This window comes from Mustelus asterias, chromosome 10 (assembly GCF_964213995.1).
Source record: "Mustelus asterias chromosome 10, sMusAst1.hap1.1, whole genome shotgun sequence".
Lineage (NCBI taxonomy): Eukaryota > Metazoa > Chordata > Chondrichthyes > Carcharhiniformes > Triakidae > Mustelus > Mustelus asterias.
The window spans coordinates 38250871-38276294 of record NC_135810.1 but is presented as its reverse complement, the minus strand read 5'-3'; the positions used below and the strand labels follow the sequence as shown (position 1 = coordinate 38276294).

Genomic DNA, 25424 nt, shown 5'->3' with positions numbered 1-25424 from the left:
CCCGGAGGAAACCCACGCAGACACGAGGAGAATGTGCAAACTCCACACAGACAGTGACCCAAGCCGGGAATCGAACCCAGGTCCCTGGAGCTGTGAAGCAGCAGTGCTAACCACTGTGCTACCGTGCCGCCAATATATATATGAATTATATTATGAATTATATATATGAATATATATTATGAATTATCTCTTTAAATGCCTGTCACTGCTTCTCTACTGTCTGACCTTTTAACTTATTTTCCCATTCAACTTTAGTCAGCTTTGTCTTCGTATCTGTGTAATTATCTCAGTTTAAGTTTTAGACACTAGTTTTGGACCCAAATTTCTCACCCTCAAATTGAATATGAAATTCCATGATGTTATGATCACTCTTACCGAGAGGATCCTTTACTATGAGGTCCTTAATTAATTCTGTCTAATTACCTGTTCTAAATTAGGCTGTTCCCTGTTTGGTTCCAGAATATATTATTCTAAAACAAATCCCAAATACTCTCAATGAACCCATCCTGAAGGCTATTTTGGCAATTTGATTGGTCTAGTCTATACGAAGATTAAAACCTCTCAATCATCACAGTAACATTCTTACCTGACCCCATTACTTTTTAATTTATACTCTGTCCTACTGTGTAGTCAAGTCACCAGTGACTTCTTTCATTTGTTCCTTCTTATCTCCACCCAGTCTGATTCTACATAATGTTCCTCTGAACAAGGTCATTTCTCACAACTGTACTTCTGTTATCCTTTATTAACAGAATTACTGCACCTCCTTTTCCTTTTCTTCTATTGTTCCAAAATGTCAAATACTTTTAACTATTCAAGTCTCCACTGTGGTCACTTTGCAACCATTTTCTGTAATGGCTATCAGACTCATTTGTTATTAATTTGTCCATCTGGTTACAAATGTTGTGTCTTTAATTCTGTCTATTTACTATTTTTCCCTACTCTCACCTTATTTTCCGCTGTGCTCTTATATTTGTACACTCTGTACCTTGATGTTACATTCTAGTTATTATTACAAAGAACAAAGAAAATTACAGCACAGGAACAGGCCCTTCGACCCTCCAAGCCTGCACCGACCATGCTGCCCAACTTAACTAAAATCCCTTCATCACAAACCTGCACTATTGCCTTGTCCTTTCTCTTTAACTTTCCAAATCTACTCCCATGTGAACCCTCTCCCCACACCCTAACTACTTTGTTTAAGTTTTTGTTATATGATTTGCTGCTGCACAGGTCCCAGCATGGTTCAGGGGAAGGCCATCTCAACAGTTAGCTCCATCTTTCCCCAGTACTGGTGCCAATGCCCCATTCATTAAAACTCATTTTTCCCGCACCAATCTTTGAGCCACACATGCCGCTCTCAGATCTTATTTGCATACCAGTTTGTTTGTGGCTCAGCTGGTAATCCAGAGATTATTATCTTTGTGATTATGCTTTTTTAATTTAGTCCCTAGTGGTCATTCTCTCTCAGCAGGACCACTTCCTTAATCTTACCTATAGTGTTGAATGAAGAGGTGGAAGGGATGAAGGACTTCAAACAATTATAATCACCAGGGGAAGGGTATGAAGACAATTATTCAAACTAAAAGCTGACAAGCCCCCAGTGCTGATAGACTTCATTTTTGGGTCTTAAAAGAAGTGGCTGCTGAGATAGTAAATGAATTAGTTTTGATTTTCCAACATTCCTCAGACTCTGGAAAAGTCCCATCCGATTGGAAAAATAGCGAATGTGATTCCTCTGTTTAAGAAAGGAGGGAAACAAAAAACAGGAAACTATAGGCCGGTTAGCTTAATACCTGTCATAGGGAAATTGCTGGAATCTATTATTAAGTAGGTTATGATGAGGCATTAGTAAAATTTCAATGCAATCAGACAGAGTAGAAAGGGTCAAGAGCTTCAAGTTTTTAGCTGTCCAGATCACCAACAACCTGTCCTGGTCCCCCCCATGCCGACAGTATAGTTAAAAAAGCCCACCAACGCCTCTACTTTCTCAGAAGACTAAGGAAATTTGGCATGTCAGCTATGACTCTCACCAACTTTTACAGATGCACCATAGAAAGCATTCTTTCTGGTTGTATCACAGTTTGGTATAGTTCCTGCTCTGTCCAAGAATGCAAGGAACTAAAAAAGGTCATGAATGTAGCCCAATCCATCATGCAAACCAGCCTCCCATCCATTGACTCTGTCTACACTTCCCGCTGCCTCAGCAAAGCAGCCAGCATAATTAAGGACCCCACCCACCCCGGACATTCTTTCTTCCACCTTCTTCCTTCGGCAAGAAAATACCAAAGTCTGAGGTCACGTACCAACCAACTCAAGAACAGCTTCTTCCCTGCTGATGTCAGATTTTTGAATGGACTTACCTTGCATTAGTTGATCTTTCTCTGGAATGCGCTGCCAAGTAGGGTGGTGGAGGCAGGCACGCTGACATCGTTTAAGACTTACCTGGATAGTCACATGAGCAGCCTGGGAATGGAGGGATACAAACGATTGGTCTAGTTGGACCAAGGAGCGGCACAGGCTTGGAGGGCCGAAGGCCTGTTTCCTGTGCTGTACTGTTCTTTGTTCTTTGTTCTTTGTAGGGGGGGAGGTTTAACACAGATATCAGAAGGACATATTTCACACAGAGGGTCGTGGGGGCCTGGAATGTGTTGCCGGGCAAGGTGGTGGAGGCGGACACACTGGGAACGTTTAAGACTTATCTAGACAGCTATATGACCGGAGTGGGAATGGAGGGATACAAAAGAGTGGTCTAGTTTGGACCAGGGAGCGGCGCGGGCTAATTGTTCCTTGTTTCTCGTTTCAAGGCTTCATTCTATGATCATCTTGCTGGTGCCAGTACAGAGCGAGACTGCGGATAGTTGGGAACCTGTCTCGGGGGCAGGGAATTCATATGGTGTTCATGGAAGTGGAAATGACTAGGGTTGGGAAGCATTTTCCGATCAGGGCCATTGTGATCTCCTGGACTCGTTTCGATCGCCTCAGGGGGTCGGAGAGGAATTTCCCAGATTTTTTTTTTTCCCCATATTGGCCCTGGGGTTTTTCACTCTGGGTTTTCGCCTCTCCCTGGGGATCACATGGTCTGGAATAGGGGGGTGGGGGTGAGTTAATAGGTTGTAATGAACAAAGCATCATAGCTGTGAGGGACAGCTCGGTGGATAGGATATTAGTATGTAGATAGGCTGGAAAATTGGGCGGGGATCCTGGATTCAGGATTCAATCCTGGACCGGGGAGCGGCGCGGGCTTGGAGGGCCGAAGGGCCTGTTCCTGTGCTGTATTGTTCTTTGTTCTTTGTTCTTTGTTCTACACCCACCAAGACTGTAACACTACATTCTGCACTCTCTCGTTTCCTTCTCTATGAACGGTATGTTTTGTCTGTATAGCGCGCAAGAAACAATATTTTTCACTGTATGTTAATAAATGTGACAATAATAAATCAAATCAAATCAAAACATGGTTCTGTGAAAGGGAAATCGTATTTGACTAATTTATTAGAGTTCTGTGAGGAATTAACAAGCAACACGGATAAAGGGGAACCTGTGAATGGGCTGCAATTAGGTGTACAGAAAGCATTTGACAATGTGTCACATCGAAGGTTACTATGCAAAAATGGGAGCGAATGGTTTAGTTGGTAACATATTGGCACAGATAGAGGATTGGTTAGCTAACAGGAAGCAGAGAAGGGATAAATCGATCATTTTAGGGTTGGCAAGGTAAAGTGATTGGAGTCCCACAGGGATCAGTGCTGGGGCCTCAAATATTTACAATTTCTATCAATGATTTAGATGAAGGGACTGAATGTATGTTTGCTAAATTTGTTGGTGACACACAGATAGATAGGAAAGCAAGTAATGAAGAGAACATAGGGAAACTGGGATATACATAGGTTAAGTGAGTGGTTAAATACTTGGCCAATGGAATATAATGTGGGACTTGTCCACTTGAGCAGGAAGAATAGAAAAGCAGTATATTATTTAAATGGAGAGAGATTGCAGACTCTAAGATACAGCGGGATCTGATACATGAATCAGGAAAAATCTTTAATCTTTAATAGGATGTAAATGCATTAAGAACAGTTCAGAGAAGATTCAATAGATTGATTCCTGGAATGAGGTGCTTACATAGAATCATAGAATCTACAGTGCAGAAGGAGGTCATTCGGCCCATTGAGTCTGCACTGATCACAATCCCACCCAGGCCCCATTCCCATAATCCCTCATATTTACCCCTGACACTAGGATTAATTTTAGCATGGCCAATCCAGCAAACCTGCACATTTCTGGACTGTGGGCGGAAACCGGAGCACACAGAGGAAGCCCACGCAGTCACGGGGAGAATGTGCAAACTCCACACAGACAGTGACCCAAGGCTGGAATTGAACCCAGGTCCCTGGCGCTGTGAGGCAGCAGTGCTAACCACTGTGCCACCATGCTGCCCTTATGAGGAAAGTTTGGATGGGCTCAGTCTGTATCCATTGGAGTTTAGAAGAATGAGAAATGTTCTTATTGAAGCATGCAAGATCCTGAGGGGGCTTAACAGGGTGAATCATAGAATCTCTACAGTGCATAAGGAGGCCATTTGGCCCATCGAGTATACACCAACAACAATCCCATCCAGGCTGAATGCTGAAAGGATGTTTCCCCTTGAGGGAGAGACTAAAACTAGGGGGTAGAGTTTAAAAATAAGGGAGGGCGATTCTCCCATCCCGTTGTGCTAAAAATCAGAGCGGCCCAGAGCGAATCTCCCAGCACCATCAGTTCTGCGCTGAAAATAGGTGCAAAGATGCATTATACATGCAGGTGGCAATTTAAATATATTTTGAATCGTATTACCGGGCCTGGCACTGAAGTTTCTGGGCCCGCCCACCTCTCCTCTGCCACGCCTCCCCCCCCCCCCCCCCCCATCCCCCCCTACGAGGAGTATTTCACTCCAATGGGTTTTAGTATAGCTCCCCACTTGCAGGGAGCTGGTGGCTCGACTCTGCTGGAGTGAAGGGGGGAGCAATCGGGCCCACCCAGAGGGTCGGGTGCTGGAGGGTGCCCCCTGGTCGGCAGTGCCAGGATGGGCCCCTTCGCACTGCCCAAGGGGCAAAGTGCGAATGCCCAGGGGGCATCTTGGCAATGCCCACTGGGCATGGGGCAGTGCCAAGGGTTGGAGCCTGATGGGCCAGGGCTAAATGGGGGCAGTGCCTTTTAGGGCGATCGGTGGGGGTCCCACTGCCACTCTGCAGTCAGGATCGGTGGGGGAGGTAGGAAGGCCAGCGATCAGGGTGGGAATTGGCACTGTGAGTGGGGGAGAGTGGATCTGGGAGGGTGCTGGAGATCAGGGCTGGGCCCAGGCATGTTTGGGTGGCAGCCATCATGCTGTGGATGTTAGGGTTAGGGCCGGTGTTGCAGGGATCGCAGGGTTGGCTAGTGATCGAGTTGGCCAGCAATTGGAAGCTGGCAGACAGGGGCCACTGCGCATGATCTCAGCACTGACAGATCAGCGCATGCGCAGTGGCCTGCTCAGCGCTTTACTGCCAGCCTCTCCACCTGCCCACTGATGTTTTACGTATTTCATGTTGCAGCAGTGCAGAGTGTGGGAGATTCTTCTCTGAACTCCCATTGAAAAAAAATAGCGTGATCTACTCCCGTTTTCACGCAAATTCGACACTTAGAATTTTTTTGGGAGAATCCCAGCCAAGGAGTTCCTTGGCCTAGAGACTTCTGCAGAGATGTCCTAGAGCTGAGATGACTGACCCACCACAACGACAATCATCTTCCTATGTATCAGGTATGACTCCAACCAGCAGAGAGTTTGCCTCCTAATACCCATTGATGCCAGTTTTGCGAGGGCTCCTTGATGTCAGACCCGGTCAAATGCAGCCTTGATGTCAAGGGCTGTCACTCTCACCTCACCTCTGGAATTCAGCTCTTTTGGCCATGTTTGAACCAAGGTTGTAATGAGGTCAGGAGTGAATGACCATGTCAAAACCCAAATTGGGCATCACTGAGCAGGTTATTATTCAGCAGATGGTGCTTGATAGCATTGTTGATGACCCCTTCCATCACTTTACTGATGATCAAGGGTAAACTGTTTGGGCAGTAATTGGCTGGGTGGGATTTGGCCCGCATTTTGTGTGTGGGACATACCTGGGCAATTTTCCACATTGTCGGGTCGATGCCAGTGTTGTAACTGTACTGGAAGAGCTTGGTCAGCAACAAGTCCTGGAGCACAAATCTTCAGTACTATTGCTGGAATGTTATCAGGGCCCATTTCCTTTGCAGTATCCAGTGCCTTCAACCATGTCGTGGTGAATTCTGTTTCGGTGGCCAGATTAATTTAGAAAGTTCTAAAAAGCAACTTCGATAAGTAAACTCTTGCAAAGGCAAACAAAACTTCATTTTTAAAGCAAAATAAAATTTTATTTTTAAAACTAGTTTTATTAAAACATAGAAAATTCAAAATGAAAACATGCAATAGACAGACAAACAAAGACTTCGGCCAAAGGGGGATCCAAGATAGGCTCAATGACACAACCATATCACTGAGCTTTCTCTGCAGATCTCCACTTTCGTGCCAGAAACTTGAGCAATTATATAATTTAGTTATCTTAGATACAACCCAGCAATTAACTTAACATGATCTCATTTAATATTCGACATGTCAATCTATTAATGACAGCATTCTTAAATTGAATTACAATCTGACACCTTAAATAGTAGTTTGCCATTTGTTCATTCAACTGTCGCAAGCTGTGATGACTTCAGCCAGGCTAATGAGGTTGGCTTGCTAGAGTATGAACTACCTGATGAGTCTTGTCTGCCCCTCTACCGCGGCTACATTCGCGGCCAGGTGTCTCTGGAGAGGGAGCATGCGGTGTCCACGGGCGCGGTTGACGCCTTCCGCGACCGCTGGGCGCCGCAGGGGCTGGGGTGTATTATCGACCCCGATAATCACCTTTTGGTTTGACGTTTTAAGTTTCCTTTCGACTTTGATTTTGGTTCGGGCTGTTCCCCCCTTCCTTTTGGGGAGCCGCCCCTTTTACTTTGTCCCTAAGTTAATTTGAGTTCGTTTACTTGATTGGTGCCGAAAGAGCTACCTGATGAGTCTTCCCTAAGTTAATTTGAGTTAGTTTATTTGTTTGGTATTCAAAAGAGATACCTGATGAGTCTTATTCAAAAAAAAAGATACATGATGAGTCTTAATTGATGGTTAAATCAGGGAGCCTCATGCTCCCTATTTAAAGCAGGTGTGTCAGACTCCCAGCCTGCATTTCAGCAGGGTGCAACTGGAGAGCTGGCTGTGTACAGATGTCTGGTGTAAATAAAGTAACTTGGTGACAGGACTTTCGCCTCCGTGGAGTTATTACAGAAGCATACTCCTTAAACAAAATGGCTTCCTAGTTGCTTAGCAATCCAAAACTATAATTTTAACTTGTTCAGCATTTTGTGGGGAAGTCAAAACTGGTTCATCTGCCGGATGAGGGCCCAGTCATCTGGCAGAATTCCCAGGTTAGACTCCCTGTTCTCAAACACAAAATTATATCATTTGTTCCTTTAAACAATGCATGATTTCATAACTAAACCAAATTTAAGTTACATTGTAGCAGAGTTTCATGTTTAGCTAATTTACTGACACAATCAGTCCCTGAGTTTTACAATTTAATATTGGCAGGCTTATTAGCTTAACATTTATTCCGAAAATATCATATATTAAATGCCCATTTCATTCTTAAACCTTATATTAAAATATTAGCAGCTAGATATCCTTATGTTGAGTATTATATGGTTAAATATTCCCTTCATCAAACAATTTCTTGATAAACGTGGAGTGGATCGAATTGGCTGGAGACTGGAATCTGAGGTGTTGGGTACTACTGGAGGAGGCCGAGATGGATGAAGATTGATGAAGATGGATGAAGATCTTCTGGCTGAAGATTGCTGCAAATGCTTCAGCCTTATCTTTTGCACTGATGAGGATGGGGATGTTTGTGGAGCCTCCTCCTCCAGTGAGTTGTTTAATTGTCCACCACCATTTATGACTGGATGTGGCAGGACTGCAGAGCTTAAATCTGATCCATTGGCTGTGGGATCGCTTAGTTCTGTCTGTGACTTGCTGTTTATGCTGTTTGGCATGCAAGTAGTCCTGTTTGGTACTTTCACCAAGTTGATGCCTCATCTTTAGGTCTGCCTGGTGCTGTTCCTGTCATGCCCTCCTGCGCTCTCCACTGAATCAGGGTTGATCCCCTGGCTTGATGGTAATGGTTGAGTGGGGGCTATGCCAGACCATGAGGTTGCAGATTGTGTTGGAGTACAGCTCCGCTGCTGTTGATGGCTCACAGCACCTCATGGATGCCCAGTCTTGAGTTGCTAGATCTGTTTGTAGTCTGTCCCATTTAGCATGATGATAGTGCCACACAACACGATGGAGATTATTCTTAATTTGAAGGTGGGATTTTGTCTCCACAAGGATTGGAGGTGGTCACTCTTACCGATACTGTCATGGGCAGATGCATCTGCAGTCGGCAGATTGGTAAGGATGAGGTCAAGCATGGTTTGCCAGGTGGTCTGTCCAGTTTCATTCCTTATTATTGTCTTCATAACAATTGGTACAACTGAGTGACTTGCTAGGCCATTTCAGAGGGCAGTTGAGAGACAACCACTTTGCTGTGGTTCTGGAGTCACTGGTAGGCCAGACCAGGTAAGGACAGCAGATTTCCTTCCCTAAAGGACATTAGTGAACCAGATGGGTTTTTCCGACAATTGACAATGGTTTCATGGTCATCAGTAAACTCTTAATTCCATATATTTTTTATTGAATTCAAATTCCACCAGCTGCCGTAGTGCAATTCGAACCCAGGTCCCTTTAGCTGAATTTCTGCATGTATAGTCTATCGATAATACCACTAGGCCATCGCATCCTCCCCTCACTAATTCCCCAAAAAGCTGATGTATGCTCCTTTAAATGTGAAAAAATATAAAATAATTATTTACAAATAATACACCGTATGCAATTTTCCCCTTAAAATCAGAAAGCATTATGGGGGCGATTCTCCCAGCCCGCTGCGCTGCTTTTGTAGGATTTCCGGTGCTGTCAGCTCCACGCCAGAAATCGGCGCAAAGCTGCATAATTTATTTAAATTAGTATTTTAATATATTTTAAATCTCATTAGTGGGCCTGGGACTGAAATCTCTGGGTCCGCGAGCATCTTCCCCCCTCGCCAGGAGTGGTTCACTCCAGCAGAGTTTACTATCGCTCCCCACTTGCGGGGAGCCAGTGGCTCGGCTCCACTGGAGTGAAGGGGGCCATTGTGGTCCCCCAGAGGGTCGGGAGCCTGGGGGGTAGTGCCTTCTGGGCACTGCCATCTTGGCAGTGCCAGCCTGGACTCCCTGGCACTTTCCAACAGGCAAAGTGGCAATGCCCACCAGGCATTGGGCATGGTGTGGGGGTGGGGCCTAATGGGGCGGGGCCTGATGGGGGTCAGGACCTCTGGGGGTAGATCTGTGGGAGTAGCGGGTCACACTGCCACTCCGCACTCGGGCTGAGTGACAGAGGGAGGGAGGCTAGCGATTGGGGCTGGCCATCGGACTGTGGTGGGGGGTCGGCCTGCTGGTGTTGTCGGGGCTGCAGTGGGGGGATGGGGGAAGGAGTCGGGACACTGTGGGAGGGGAATCGAGACGGCCTGGGAGGTGGGAGGGGTTGAGGCTGGCCCGGACACATTCGGGGTCCAGCGACCGGGCCTTGGGGGGTGGGAGGGACAGCGTTGCGGGGTTACAAGGCTAGCCAGCAATTGAGCTGGCCAGCAGTCGGGAGGGCGGCAATGCGGGGCCACTGCGCATGCGCCAATCATGGTGCTGACAGATGGGTGTATGCACAGTGGCCCGCTCAGCACAATGCTGCTGGCTTCTTCATAGGGAATAGGCCCTGCCCACTGAATTTCAGCATGATTCACGCTGAGGCACTCTGCAGTGCACAGGGTGTGGGAGATACATTTTGAAACTCCCGTTGAAAAAATGAGGGGGATTTCCGCCAGTTTTTACGCGAATTTAACACTTAGAATTTTTTTGGGAGAATATCATTCACTTTGTGCATTTTTTGTTATCCATTTTTTGACTGTATGTATTTAATACAATTTAGGCAAGTGAATATTGGACCTCTTTGAGAGACACAGCACAATACTATATAGGTTTGAGTTCGATCGGCTTTGCATCAGATCCATCTGTTACACAGTGAGTACTGAATTAGTTATTTTATATAAGCATTGTGTTTCACAATAAACAAATAGCCTGAAGTGCAGTCAACGGAAATGCAGAACTAACATAGCAAAATGTTTGGTGCTAGTTATAATTTGCATCCAGAAAGGCAGATACCCCAATGTTGTACTTGGAGAATAGGCTCATGCCAGCAGCACGCCTGCTCTATGGAATGAGGCAGGTCGACCTGAGCAAACTTGATATTTCAACTTGCAATTCCAAAGGAGGGAAAGTTCAGGAGGCAGAGCAAGAGCAAAGACTAAACTCATAAACCCCAGAATGATTTGTGTGAAGTACAGCTCCTTACTCACTCAATGTCTGTGTGGAGTTTGCACATTCTCCTCGTGTCTGCGTGGGTTTCCTCCGGGTGCTCCGGTTTCCTCCCACAGTCCAAAGATGTGCGGGCTAGGTTGATTGGCCATGCTAAAAATCGCCCTTCGTGGCCTGGGATGCGTAGGTTAGAGGGATTAGTGGGTAAATATGTAGGGATATGGGGGTAGGTCCTGGGTGGGATTGTGGTCGGTGCAGACTCGATGGGCCGAATGGCCTCTTTCTGTACTGTAGGGTTTCTATGATTTCTAATGTGAAATGGGGAATTATCCTTCACATCTTCCAAGCATTGGCAGCCTGCCCCAGATACAAAATATCAAATAGGTAGTTGAAATCTCCTGTTCCTCGTGGCACATGACACAATTAACATACCCTTAAATTATTTTTGCAATACACAATTGTTAAATGGTCCTGCGCAGTCACGCTCACAGTAATTTAAAGATAGCAACTTGTACAGCCTGTGTGGGAACTTGCAGGCTAAGAAATAATTGAGATTGGTGAGTGGCCCAGATAGAATGAATAAGAGGGATCTATTTTCCTTAGCAGAGAGGTCAGTACCTGGGTTGAGGGTGGGATGAAGGGTAGTGGCATAGATTTAAAGTAATTAGTTGAAGAGTTAGAGGGGAGTTGAGGAAATGTTTTATCACCCAGAAAGTTATTGGGGTCTGGAACTCTGCCTGAAAGACTAATTGAGGAAGAAACCCTCATCCCATGTTTTACACAGCTGAAATTCCCTAACCTGCTGGTTACAGAGGATGAAGGAGCAGCGCTCCAAAAGCTTGTGATACCAAATAAACCTGTTGCTTTAACCTGGTGTTGTGAAATTTCTTTCTGGTTACAGAATAAAAGCTGAAAGACGGAATTAGGCTGGATAACCCTTTGGGCTAGCAGAGATATGAAGGGCCAAATGGCTGTCTCCTCTTGCCACAATCCTGTGGACTGTTCTTCCCCACAAATGATGCTTATATTTGCATGTTAGTACAGACTCACCTTATCGCTGGGTAGTTTTGTAACAAAGGACACCTTAACATGGAGAACATAGAACATAGAACAGTACAGCACAGAACAGGCCCTTCGGCCCACGATGTTGTGCCGACCTTCATCTGAAACCAAGATCAAGCTATCCCACTCCCTACCATCCGGTGTGCTCCATGTGCCTATCCAATAACCGCTTAAATGTTCCTAAAGTGTCTGACTCCACTATCACTGCAGGCAGTCCATTCCACACCCCAACCACTCTCTGCGTGAAGAACCTACCTCTGATATCCTTCCTATATCTCCCACCATGAACCCTATAGTTATGCCCCCTTGTAATAGCTCCATCCACCCGAGGAAATAGTCTTTGAACGTTCACTCGATCTATCCCCTTCATCATTTTATAAACCTCTATTAAGTCTCCCCTCAATCTCCTCCGCTCCAGAGAGAACAGCCCCAGCTCCCTCAACCTTTCCTCATAAGACCGACACTCCAAACCAGGCAGCATCCTGGTAAATCTCCTCTGCACTCTCTCCAGCGCTTCCACATCCTTCTTATAGTGAGGTGACCAGAACTGCACGCAATATTCCAAATGCGGTCTCACCAAGGTCCTGTACAGTTGCAGCATAACCCCACGGCTCTTAAACTCCAACCCCCTGTTAATAAAAGCTAACACACTATATGCCTTCTTCACAGCTCTATCCACTTGAGTGGCAACCTTTAGAGATCTGTGGATATGGACCCCAAGATCTCTCTGTTCCTCCACAGTCTTCAGAACCCTACCTTTGACCCTGTAATCCACATTTAAATTTGTCCGACCAAAATGAATCACCTCACATTTATCAGGGTTAAACTCCATTTGCCATTTTTCAGCCCAGCTTTGCATCCTATCTATGTCTCTTTGCAGCCTACAACACCCCTCCACCTCATCCACTACTCCACCAATCTTGGTGTCATCAGCAAATTTACTGATCCACCCTTCAGCCCCCTCCTCTAAGTCATTAATAAAAATCACAAAGAGCAGAGGACCAAGCACCGATCCCTGCGGCACTCCGCTAGCAACCTGCCTCCAGTCCGAAAATTTTCCATCCACCACCACCCTCTGTCTTCGATCAGACAGCCAGTTACCTATCCAATCGGCCAACTTTCCCTCTATCCCACACCTCCTTACTTTCATCATAAGCCGACCATGGGGGACCTTATCAAACGCCTTACTAAAATCCATGTATATGACATCAACCGCCCTACCTTCATCAACACACCTAGTTACCTCCTCAAAAAATTCTATCAAATTTGTGAGGCACGATTTGCCCTTCACAAATCCGTGCTGACTATCCCGGATTAATCCGCATCTTTCTAAATGGTCGTAAATCCCATCCCTAAGGACCTTTTCCATCAATTTACCAAAGAGAAAGCTTGACACAACCCCTGTCAGTTGAATTAGTGGGCTTTCTATAGTCTGACTACTCAAATTCAATTTGTCTGATGTCAATGGCCCTAATGGAAGTTATATTCTTGGCAGCATAGCTCACAGGCTCACAAGGGCTTGCAAGTTTTTCTGGAATGTCAAGGTCTATAGAAGGCGGTATAGGATGTTGATAGCGTGGTACTTTCTTTGGAGAATTTCTCCATTTAATCTTGGGTTCCTGGATTGTTACGAGTGTTCATCCAGAGCGAGGCAAAGAGGTGTGTTTGTGTTTCAGAAGTTTCTGGGCTAAGAAATTAACTTTTAAGCTTTTTTTGCGGGATTTATTTATTTAAAACGCGAAACCGGAAGTGGTTCCAGGAAGGGTTTTTGATTTCCAGTCCAGGGCGGGAGGTTTAAAAGCAGGCCCCACTATCTAGCGGGCAGCATCGTTAGCGGAGTGAGAGGGAGCTGAGTGAGAACTGAAGGGCTTTGGCTCATCGGGCTTCGGCGGTAAGCGCAGGGCAAGGTAGGTTAAATTCGTAGTTAGTGCCAACATATAGGTAATTGGAATGGAGGGACATGTAATGTGCTGTTTCTGCATGATGTGGGAACTGGTGGACCCCAAGGTGATTCCCAGTGAACATATCTGCAGTAAGTGCTGGCTGCTTGAGGAGCTCCAGCTCAAAGTAGACGAACTGGACTCAGAGCTTCAGACATTGCGACATAAGAACATAAGAAATAGGAGCAGGAGTAGGCCATCTAGCCCCTCGAGCCTGCCCCGCCATTCAATAAGATCATGGCTGATCTGACGTGGATCAGCACCACTTACCCGCCTGATCCCCATAACCCTTAATTCCCTTACCGATCAGGAATCCATCCATCCGCGCTTTAAACATATTCAGCGAGGTAGCCTCCACCACCTCAGTGGGCAGAGAATTCCAGAGATTCACCACCCTCTGGGAGAAGAAGTTCCTCCTCAACTCTGTCTTAAACCGACCCCCCTTTATTTTGAGGCTGTGTCCTCTAGTTTTAACTTCCTTACTAAGTGGAAAGAATCTCTCCGCCTCCACCCTATCCAGCCCCCGCATTATCTTATAAGTCTCCATAAGATCCCCCCTCATCCTTCTAAACTCCAACGAGTACAAACCCAATCTCCTCAGCCTCTCCTCATAATCCAAACCCCTCATCTCCGGTATCAACCTGGTGAACCTTCTCTGCACTCCCTCCAATGCCAATATATCCTTCCTCATATAAGGGGACCAATACTGCACACAGTATTCCAGCTGCGGCCTCACCAATGCCCTGTACAGGTGCATCAAGTACATCCCTGCTTTTATATTCTATCCCCCTCGCGATATAGGCCAACATCCCATTTGCCTTCTTGATCACCTGTTGTACCTGCAGACTGGGCTTTTGCGTCTCATGCACAAGGACCCCCAGGTCCCTTTGCACGGTAGCATGTTTTAATTTGTTTCCATTGAGATAGTAATCCCATTTGTTATTATTTCCTCCAAAGTGTATAACCTCGCATTTCTCAACGTTATACTCCATTTGCCATATCCTCGCCCACTCACTCAGCCTGTCCAAATCTCTCTGCAGATCTTCTCCGTCCTCCACACGATTCACTTTTCCACTTATCTTTGTGTCGTCTGCAAACTTCGTTACCCTACACTCCGTCCCCTCCTCCAGATCATCTATATAAATGGTAAATAGTTGCGGCCCGAGTACCGATCCCTGCGGCACGCCACTAGTTACCTTCCACCAACCGGAAAAACACCCATTTATTCCGACTCTTTGCTTCCTGTCGGATAGCCAGTCCCCAATCCACTTTAACACACTACCCCCAACTCCGTGTGCCCTAATCTTCTTCAGCAGCCTTTTATGGGGCACCTTATCAAACGCCTTTTGGAAATCCAAAAACACCGCATCCACCGGTTCTCCTCCATCAACCGCCCTAGTCACATCTTCATAAAAATCCAACATGTTCGTCAAGCACGACTTTCCCCTCATGAATCCATGCTGCGTCTGATTGATCGAACCATTTCTATCCAGATGCCCTGCTATCTCCTCTTTAATAATGGATTCCAGCATTTTCCCTACTACAGACGTTAAGCTGACCGGCCTATAGTTACCCGCCTTTTGTCTCCTTCCTTTTTTAAACAGCGGCGTAACATTAGCCGTTTTCCAATCAACCGGCACTACCCAGAATGCAACGAGTTTTGATAAATAATCACTAACGCATCCACTATTACCTCTGACATTCCTTTCAATACCCTGGGATGCATTCCATCCGGACCCGGGGACTTGTCCACCTTCAGTCCCATTAGTCTACCCAGCACTGCCTCTCTGGTAACATTAATTGTATTAAGTATTTCTCCTGCTGCCAACCCTCTATCGTTAATATTTGGCAAACTATTTGCGTCCTCCACTGTGAAGACCGACACAAAAAACTTATTTAAAGACTCAGCCATATCCTCATTTCCCACTATTAACTCCCCCCTCTCGTCCTCCAAGGGTCCAACAATAACTCTAGCCACTCTATTCCTTTTTATATATTTATAAAAACTTTTACTATCATTTTTTATATTAATTGCTAGCCTAGCTTCATAGTCTATCCTTCCTTTCTTTATCGCTTTCTTAGTCTCTCTTTGTTGTTTCTTAAATTTTTCCCAATCACTTGTTTCTCCACTATTTTTGGCCACTCTGTACGCAGCTGTTTTTATTTTAATGCTCTCCTTTATTCGTTATCCACGGCTGGTTCTCCCTTTTCTTACAATCCTTGTTTTTTGCTGGAATATATTTTTGCTGAGAACTGAAAAGGATCTCCTTAAAAATCCTCCACTGTTCCTCAGCTATCCTACCTGCCAGCCTGCTCTCCCAGTCTACCTTAGCCAATTCATCCCTCATCCTATCATATTTCCCTCTGTTCAAACAGAGGACACTGGTTTGGGACCAAACTTTCTCCTCTTCCATCTGAATCAGAAATTCGACCATATTGTGGTCACTAGACCCAAGAGGGTCCTTCACAATAAGATCCTTAATTCTACCTACCTCGTTACACAATACCAGATCCAAAATAGCTCGTTCCCTCGTCGGTTCCGTAACATGCTGTTCAAGGAAACTATCCCGACAGCATTCTAAGAACTCTTCCTCCATTCCACCCTTACCGACTTGAGTCGGTAAGGGTGGAATCAGGGAAGGGGAGTGTTACCTGGATAATGTGTTTAAACATAGAGTCACACCCCTTAGACTAACTAACTCAGCCGGGGTTCAGGGATAAGTGGGGGTGGCTGCAGGTGAGGCAGGGAGTGGGGGGAAGAAGGCAGGGAGTGGGGGGAAGAAGGCAGGGAGTGGGGGGAAGAAGGCAGGGAGTGGGATACAGGAGGTAGAGTCCCAAGAGTCTCAGCCCCTGAATCTGTACAACAGGTTTGAGATTCTTGCTACCAGTAGGGACGGGAACGGGGACTGCAAGGAGGACGAGCAAACTGCCCACGGTACCATGGTGCAGGGAGCCGTTGAGGCAGAGGAAGTGAAGAGAAATGTAGTGGTAATTGGGGATAGTGCAGTTAAGGGCATAGACACTGTTCTTTGTGACCAGGATAGAGAATGCCGTAGGTTGTGTTGCCTGCCTGGTGCTCGGGTCCAAGATGTATCATCTGGGCTGCATAGGAACTTGGAGTGGGAGGGTAAGAATCCAGTTGTCATGGTCCATGTAGGTGCCAATGACATAGGCATAACAGGAACAAAGGATGTGCAGAGGGAGTATGAAAAGCTAGGAACCAAATTAAAAAGCAGAACCAACAAGGTGGTAATATCTGGATTACTACCTGAACCACACGCGAATTGGCACAGGGTCAATAGGATTAAGGAGACAAATGCGTGGCTCAAGGATTGGTGTGGGAGGAATGGGTTCGAATTCATGGGACATTGGCACCAATATTGGGGCAGATGGGACCTATTCGGATGGGATGGTCCCCGTCTGAATCGTGCTGGGACCAGAGTCCTGGCAAATCATATAACTAGGGTCGTTGATAGGGCTTTAAACTATTAAATGGGGGGGAGGGTGCAGGGTTATGGGGAATTACAAAATCGAAGGTAAAGGAGAGAGTACAAGTGCAGGTTAATGTTGAGGACATTCAACTAGTTAAAGGAGTAGAGGGCTCGGGAGATGTTAGTAGCATTTCAACAAACCGGGTCCAGATAAAGGCTGGCATAAAGACACTTTGCCTGAATGCACGAAGCATTTGAAACAAAGTAAATGAGTTGATGGCACAAATCCATACAAATGAGTATGATCTAGTGGCCATCACAGAAACGTGGTTGCAGGGTGACCGGGACTGGGAACTGAATATCCAGGGGTATCAGACATTTAGGAAGGATAGACAGGTAGAAAAAGGTGGTGGGGTAGCTCTGTTAATAAACGATAATATCAGGACGGTAGTGAGAGACGATATAGGCTCTAAGGAGCAAAACGTGGAATCGTTGTGGGTGGAGATAAGGAATAGTAGAGGGAAAAAGACACTGGTGGGCGTGGTCTATAGACCCCCAAATAATAACTTAGAGGTGGGGAGGGCTATAAACAAGCAAATAATGGATGCGTGCAAAAACGGAACGGCAATAATCATGGGGGATTTTAACCTGCATATTGATTGGTCGACTCAAATTGGATGTGGAGGGCTTGAGGAAGAGTTCTTAGAATGCTGTTGGGATAGTTTCATTGAACAGTATGTTACAGAACCTACGAGAGAGGAGTTATCTTAGATCTGGTACTGTGTAATGAGACAGGTAGAATTAAGGATCTTCTTGTGAGGGATCCTCTTGGGTTGAGTGATCATAATATGGTTGAATTTCTGATACAGATGGAGGGTGAGAAAGTAGGGTCCCAAACCAGTGTCCTCTGCTTGAACAGAGGGGAGTACGATAGGGTGAGGGCAGAATTGGCTAATGTAGACTGGGCGAGCAGACTGGTAGGTAGGACAGCTGAGGAACAGTGGAGGATTTTTAAGGAGATTTTTTTAAATACTCAGCAAAAATATGTTCCGGTGATAAAGAAGGACTGTAAGAAAAGGGATAACCAGATGCGGATAACGAAGGAAATAAAGGAGAGTATTAAAATAAAAACAGATGCGTACAGAGTGGCCAAATATAGTGGAGAATTAGTGGATTGGGAAAGCTTTAAAAAACAACAAAGAACGACTAGGAAAGCGATTAAGAAAAGAAAGATAGATTATGAAACTAAACTAGCTCAAAATATAAAAAGTGACAGTAAAAGTTTTTACAAATATATAAAAAGGAATATATAAAAAGGTTGGTGCAAAAGGTTGGATCTCATGGGATAAAGGGGGAGGTGGCTAGATGGGTGGAGAACTGGCTTGGTCACAGAAGACAGAGGGTGGTAGTGGAAGGGTCTTTTTCCGGCTGGATGCCTGTGACTAGTGGTGTTCCGCAGGGCTCTGTCTTGGGACCTCTGCTGTTTGTGATTTATATAAACGATCTGGAAGAAGGTGTAACTGGGGTGATCAGTAAGTTTGCGGACGACACAAAAATGGCTGGACTTGCAGATAGTGAGGAACATTGTCAGAGGCTACAGAAGGATATAGATAGGCTGAAAATTTGTGCAAAGAAATGGCAGATGGAGTTCAATCCAGATAAATGCGAAGTGATGCATTTTAGTATTACTAACGTAGGGGGGAGCTATACGATAAATGGCAGAACCATAAAGGGTGTAGATACGCAGAGGGACCTGGGTGTGCAAGTCCACAAATCCTTGAAGGTTACATCACTGGTGGAGAAGGTAGTGAATAAGGCATATGGCATGCTTGCCTTTATAGGACGGGGCATAGAGTATAAAAGTTGGGGTCTGATGTTGCAGTTGTATAGAACGTTGGTTCGGCCGCATTTGGAATACTGCGCCCAGTTCTAGTCGCCACACTACCAGAAGGATGTGGAGGCTTTAGAGAGAGTGCAGAGGAAGTTTACCAGGATGTTGCCTGGTATGGAAGGGCTTAGTTATGAGGAGAGATTGGGTAAACTGGGGGGTTGTTCTCATTGGAAAGACGGAGGATGAGGGGTGACCTAATAGAGGTGTATAAAATTATGAAAGGCATAGATAGGGTGAACGGTGGGAAGCTTTTTCCCAGGTCGGTGGTGAAGTTCACGAGGGGGGTCATAGGTTCAAGGTGAGGGGGGGGGGTTTAACACGGATATCAGAAGGATGTATTTTACACAGAGGGTGGTGGGGGCCTGGAATGCACTGCCGGACAAGGTGGTGGAGGCAGACACACTGGGAACGTTTAAGACTTATCTAGATAGCCACATGAACGGAGTGGGAATGGAGGGATACAAAAGAATGGTCTAGTTTGGACCAGGCAGCGGCGCGGGCTTGGAGGGCCGAAGGGCCTGGTCCTGTGCTGTATTGTTCTTTGAATAGAGTGGCTAGAGTGAATGTTGGACCGTTGGAGGACGAGAGGGGGGATTTAATAGTGGAAAACGAGGAAATGGCTGAGACTTTAAATAAGTTCTTTCTGTCGGTCTTCACGGTGGAAGACACAAATAGTTTACCGAATATTAGAGATCGAGAGTTGGTGGGAGGTGAGGTCCTTAATACAATTACTGTTACTAAAGAGGTAGACAAATAGGACTGAAGGTGGACAAGTCCCCGGGCCCGGATGGAATGCATCCCAGGGTACTGAAAGAAATGGCTGAGGTAATAGCAGATGCGTTAGTAGTTATTTATCAAAATTCGCTGGACTCTGGGGTAGTGCCGGCTGATTGGAAAACAGCTACTGTTACGCCGCTGTTTAAAAAAGGAAGTAGACAAATGGCGGGTAACTACAGGCCGGTTAGCTTAACGCCCGTAGTTGGGAAGATGCTGGAGTCCATCATTAAAGAGGAAATAGCAGAGCACCTGGATAAGAATGGTTCAATCAAGCAGACGCAGCAACCTCACAAAAGGTTGCTGCAGAAGATTGGGGTAAACAGAGTTGGGGGTAAGGTGTTAGCGTGGATTGGGGATTGGCTATCTAACAGGAAGCAGAGAGTTGGAATTAATGGGTGCTTTTCTGGTTGGCAGTTGGTGACCAGTGGCGTGCCGCAGGGATCGGTGCTGGGGCCTCAACTGTTTACCATTTACATAGATGATCTTGAGGAGGGGACTGAATGCAGGGTATCAAAGTTTGCTGATGACACGAAGATGAGTGGGAAAGCGAATTGCGTGGAGGACGCGGAAAGCCTGCAGAGAGATTTGGATAGACTGAGCGAGTGGGCGAGGATCTGGCAGATGGAATATAACGTTGGCAAATGTGAGGTTATCCACTTTGGAAGAAATAATAGTAAATTGGAATATTATTTAAATGGAGAAAAATTACACCATGCTACTGTGCAGAGGGACCTGGGGGTCCTTGTGCGCGAATCGCAAAACCTCAGTCTGCAGGTGCAGCAGGTGATCAAGAAGGCGAATGGAATGTTGGCCTTTATCGCGAGGGGGATAGAATATAAAAGCAGGGAGGTCTTGCTGCAACTATACAAGGCACTGGTGAGGCCGCAACTGGAGTACTATGTGCAGTTTTGGTCCCCTTATTTGCGAAAGGATATATTGGCCTTGGAGGGGGTGCAGAGAAGGTTCACCAGGTTGATACCGGAGATGAGGGGTGTAGCTTATGAGGAGCGATTGAACAGATTGGGTCTGTACTCGTTGGAGTTTAGAAGGCTGAGGGGTGATCTTATAGAGACATATAAGATAATGAAGGGGCTGGATAGGGTAGAGGTAGAGAGATTCTTTCCACTTAGAAGGGAAACCAGAACTAGAGGGCACAGCCTCAAAATAAGTGCGGGCCGGTTCAGAGCAGAGTTGAGGGGGAACTTCTTCTCTCAGAGGGTAGTGAATCTCTGGAATTCTCTGCCCATTGAAGTGGTGGAGGCTTCCTCGTTGAATATGTTTAAATCACGGGTAGATAGTTTTCTGATCGATAAGGGAATTAAGGGATATGGGGAGCGGGCGGGTAAGTGGAACTGATGCGCTTCAGATCAGCCATGATCTTGTTGGATGGCGGGGCAGGCTCGAGGGGCCAGATGGCCTACTCCTGCTCCTATTTCTTAGGATTAGCATTTTCTCCAAAGTTTCTCCCAGGCTTGCCAAAATGTCCCTAGTGCATCATTTCTGCATCTTGATGACAAATATTAAATACTCTCTCTCCTCCTGCCACATGCAATTACTTGAACAAGGAGTCAGTCTGAAAGTTCTGTTTCTCCAAAGGAAACAAGTCTCTGTTCGGATACTATTAAGCATAATGGTTTGACTTGCAGGCTCCCAGCAGAAGTCTTACTCATTGGAATGTTAGGCTAACTCTGCATGGTCAGGAAATCCTCCCCATGGCTTTCTGAAATGCATTCCAATGGTGTAAAACGTTCCCCTATAAGTAATATGTTTGATTTGGAAAGATTAAAGCCTGTTTACGAGATTTGTTTCACTGTAGTGTATTCCAGGTTTGTTTGCACATGAGGTTAGTAGCGGTTCTTGCTTATTGGTTTCTTAGACCCCAAGAAAGTGCGCCCCAAGAAAAACAGATGTTATGTAGATAGTTATCTGGAAATCACGATTGCAATGTTGCAGCTCTTTTGAAAAAGACTTTTAACCTTCAGAAGGGCGATGCTAATATAACTGTGATTGTTGTCTGCCTAAACCTGAATTTCTAATGTCTCCTTTGTAGGGAGCATATCAGGAGCTACATGGATTACCTGCGACAGACAAGCGTTTACCTTCAACAGCAACCCACATACAAATGATTCCAAAGTATTGATGGATAAAAAGGGCATCAAATAGTTCTAATCTTGTGATTAATTCAGAGCAGATACTGAAGGCCTAGAAGTCATGTCATTGCCAATCAATCTGCTCTGACAGCATGGGAATACTTCTCTGCTTGTATCAAAGCACAATGTAACCACAGCTCAATGAGCTCTAACTGTGCCAAGATTTATCTGAGTAGAGGCTATGCATTAAGCATTGCCTGAAAAATGTTAATCAATAAATGTTGATGGTAAAAATTTTCATTGTGTCTTGTGATATTTATCCGCATATTCCTGATTTTTATTCAGAACGATTTTTAATGTTGGCTGTTTTCCACAGTGAGGAAAGGTTAGCAGTACTCCAGCATCCATGTCAGGTGCCGGTGCAAGTGTGTGTTCATGAACTGGAAACATCGCCCTGAGATTATGGGCACACAGCCTATGATAATCTACATACTTTATACTAAAGACCAGTCTTCCCTACTGCAATCTAGATAAATCAGCCTTACATTCTTGCAGCATCTTTGTACACCAAGCACTAGCTTTTAAAAATATTCAGGTTGAAGACTATATGTGTATGTTCTTTGTGATGAGTGATGCCAGTTTTGGAGAATGGACTACTTTGCCATTTTCATATTCAGTTTCGGTTTGCACACTTTACCCAGAATCACAGAATTGGTATGCAGAAGGAGGGCATTTGGCCCATTATATTTGCACCTGCTCTCCAAACCAGCATCATAACTTAGTGCTGCCTCCTGCCTTTTCCCCATTTCTCTGCACATTGTTTCTGTTCATGTCCTCTAATGCCCTCTTGAATGGTTTGATTGAACCTGCCTCCACCACACTTCCAGGCAGAGAATTCCAGACCCAAACCACTTTCTGTGTGAAAAAGTTTTTTTCTTACATCACAATCCTTCTTTTGTAAATCACTTTGATTCCCTGTCCTCTCATTCTTGATCCTTTTACCAGCAAGAACAGTTTCTCTTTATCTACCCTCTCCCGCCCCTTCATGATTTTGAACATCTGTATCCAATCTCTCTCCAAGGACACCCTCTTCAATCTATCCTCATAACTGAAGCTTCTCATCCCTGGAACCATTCTTGTGAACCTCTCCTGCATTCACCAATGCATTCACATCCTTCTTATAGTGTGGCATACAGAACTGTACACAATGTTCCAGCTGAGGTCTAACTACTGTCTTGTATAAGTACAGTATAATGTCTTTGCTCATGTATTCAATGCCCCTTTTAATGAAGCTCAGAACACTATTTGTTTTATAACTGCTCTCACTATCCTGCCACTTTTGGTGATCTACGCACATACATACCCAGGTCCCTCTGCTCCTGAACCCCCTTAAGAATTTTACCCGTTATTTTATATTGTCTCTCTATGTTCTTCATATCACAATACATTACCTCACACTTCTCCACATTGAATTTCATTTGCCACCTATCTGCCCATGCCACAAACTTGTCTATGCCCTTTAGCAGTTCTACTAGGTAATGATTGAGCTGTATAAAATGTTCGTTGAGCCACAGCTAGAGAGCTATGTGCAATGTGGTCACCACACCATAGAAAGGATGTGATTGCACTAGAAAAGGTTCAGGGGCGTTGTAGGTAAATAATACCTCTGAGACTAGTCGTGAGTCAAAGTACAGTGGTTTATTTTCACAAGCTTGTGGGAGAAGTCCGATTCCTAACACGGTCTCCAGACTTCTCGCCGAATACAGGTTAAGAGCAAATATTTATACATATATTTTCGCCTCTGGTCACGTCCGCATTTTCTCACGATTATTGCTGCCTCGGCAGTTCCGTCCTTGGCGTAGTCCGTGTAATCGTGGCCATCTCAAGGCTGCAACTATCTGTTCTGTCGCCTCTATGTGGCGGACACCTGTGGTTTGTTTATCCAGCATACAAGACTATAAGTTTGCATAAACAAGTTAACTGGAGTACAGGGGCCTATATAACAATTTAACAATTTATATTGGTAGGGGTCAATAATATATAATGAATATATATGAATCCAGTATTATACGATCACAGAAGGCATACATGTAAGCTCCACTGTGTTAAACAGAAGTACATAATATAAAGAACACAAAATGGATTCTAGCTTATGCTAGCTGGGTTAGCCACATTCCTGAACACAATTAGCTGGGAAAATCATAAGCTTGTGTACAACAGCAGGGACAGCTGTTTCTCTTATCTGTTTTGGATACACAAAAACAAGTTCTACAATGCCTTTTACAAATCTCTAAGTATTACAAAGTTCATTAACCCATTCCTGTCTTCAAGGGGGGAGTCACCAGGATGTTGCCTGGGATGGGACGCTTCAGCTATGGAGAGATGCTGAATAGGCTGGGGTTGCTTTTCTTAGAGCGGAGAAGGCTGAGGGGGGATCTCATCAAGGTGTACAAAATTATGAGGGATATAGAAAGGGCAAAAAGGAAGAAAAATTTTCCCCTTTGTAGAGGGGTCGATAACCAATAGGCATATATTTAGGGTAAGGAGCAGGAGATTTATAAGGGATTTGAGGAAAACATTTTTCATCCAGAGGGTGATGGGAGTCTGTAATTCACTGCTCAAAAGGGTTATCGAGGCGGGAACCCTCACAACATTTAAGAAGCATTTAGATGAGCACTTTAAATGCCATAGCAAAGAAGGCTATGGCATTTAAGTGCTGGAAAATGGGATGAAATTAGATAGGTGTTAGGCTGGCACAGACACGATGTGCCAAATGGCCTCTTTCTGTGCTGTAAAACTAGGTGGAATTCTGCCGTGCTGCCCGCCACAGGAATTGTAGTGGGCGCGAGCAGACCATGCAAAGGTTCGTTGACCTCAGGAGGAGATTTCCAGCGTTGGGGCGAGCGCAGCCCCAAAACTCCACCCAATGACTCTCTGACTAAGGTAAAGCTATTTTGGGATACAGTTGTTGCTCAGTGCCATCTTCTAAATAATGAGAAATAAAGAAAGCCTTTAGTCAGCACAATCGTTCCTGTGACAGTCAAATTATTGATTGGTTCTCAATATGTTGCTTCTAGGTCTCCACAAGATATTAGAGGCTGTGCTGCTATTCTGTTCACAGAGCCTGATGGTAAATGGCTGATACATTGTTTAATTGTACGTTGATGAACAACAATGTTGACAATCCCAAGTGCGGATGAGCTTTCACCACCTCACTGATTTCCCAACTTCTCAAAGAATAGTGCTGTTGCAGTCTTGCTATTCCTACTGTATATAAATTAAAAGTGAGGATAGGTTACCATCAATTTCTGGTTGTCTTCATGGGACTAGCCATAATTCATAACTTTGCACCACCCCAAAGTTTAGTGTTCTCTCAGGTGGCTGAAGGTTGGGCAATACATTCAATGTGACAGTGCTTTGTCGTAACCAATCAAACACCATGGTTGAGCTGTAATGAAATGCGGTCCATGTCTAGTCTTGGATGCTGATCAAGAAGGGCATTAGCGTTCAGTCACCCAGCACTGTCAGTTGTTTCATGAATGTCTCTGAGAACAGAAAGAAAAATCAGGAGAGTTTTAAAACTGATTGTTGTATTCATTTTACATCATTGCCAAAACTCAAGATCTACTCCAATGTGTAGGCAAGTCCCCTAGTAGCTTGTACCTTGCTATGAATGAGTCAAAGTTTGCTCTCCAAATCTCCAGGTATCCCCAAAGTTGCAGCG

General features: G+C 45.2%; 1 protein-coding gene across 1 annotated transcript in view; it reads left to right on the top strand.

The window, feature by feature from the left end:
• Positions 1-21913, top strand: part of LOC144499562 (uncharacterized protein C3orf85-like) — an 87040-nt gene extending 65127 nt beyond the window's left edge. Inside the window, exons 4-5 of the mRNA XM_078221667.1 lie at positions 10124-10215; positions 21661-21913. Coding sequence (XP_078077793.1) covers positions 10124-10215; positions 21661-21736 — 168 coding nt within the window. The 3' untranslated portion in view covers positions 21737-21913. The remainder of the gene's footprint in view (positions 1-10123; positions 10216-21660) is intronic.
• Positions 21914-25424: the final 3511 nt, after the last annotated feature.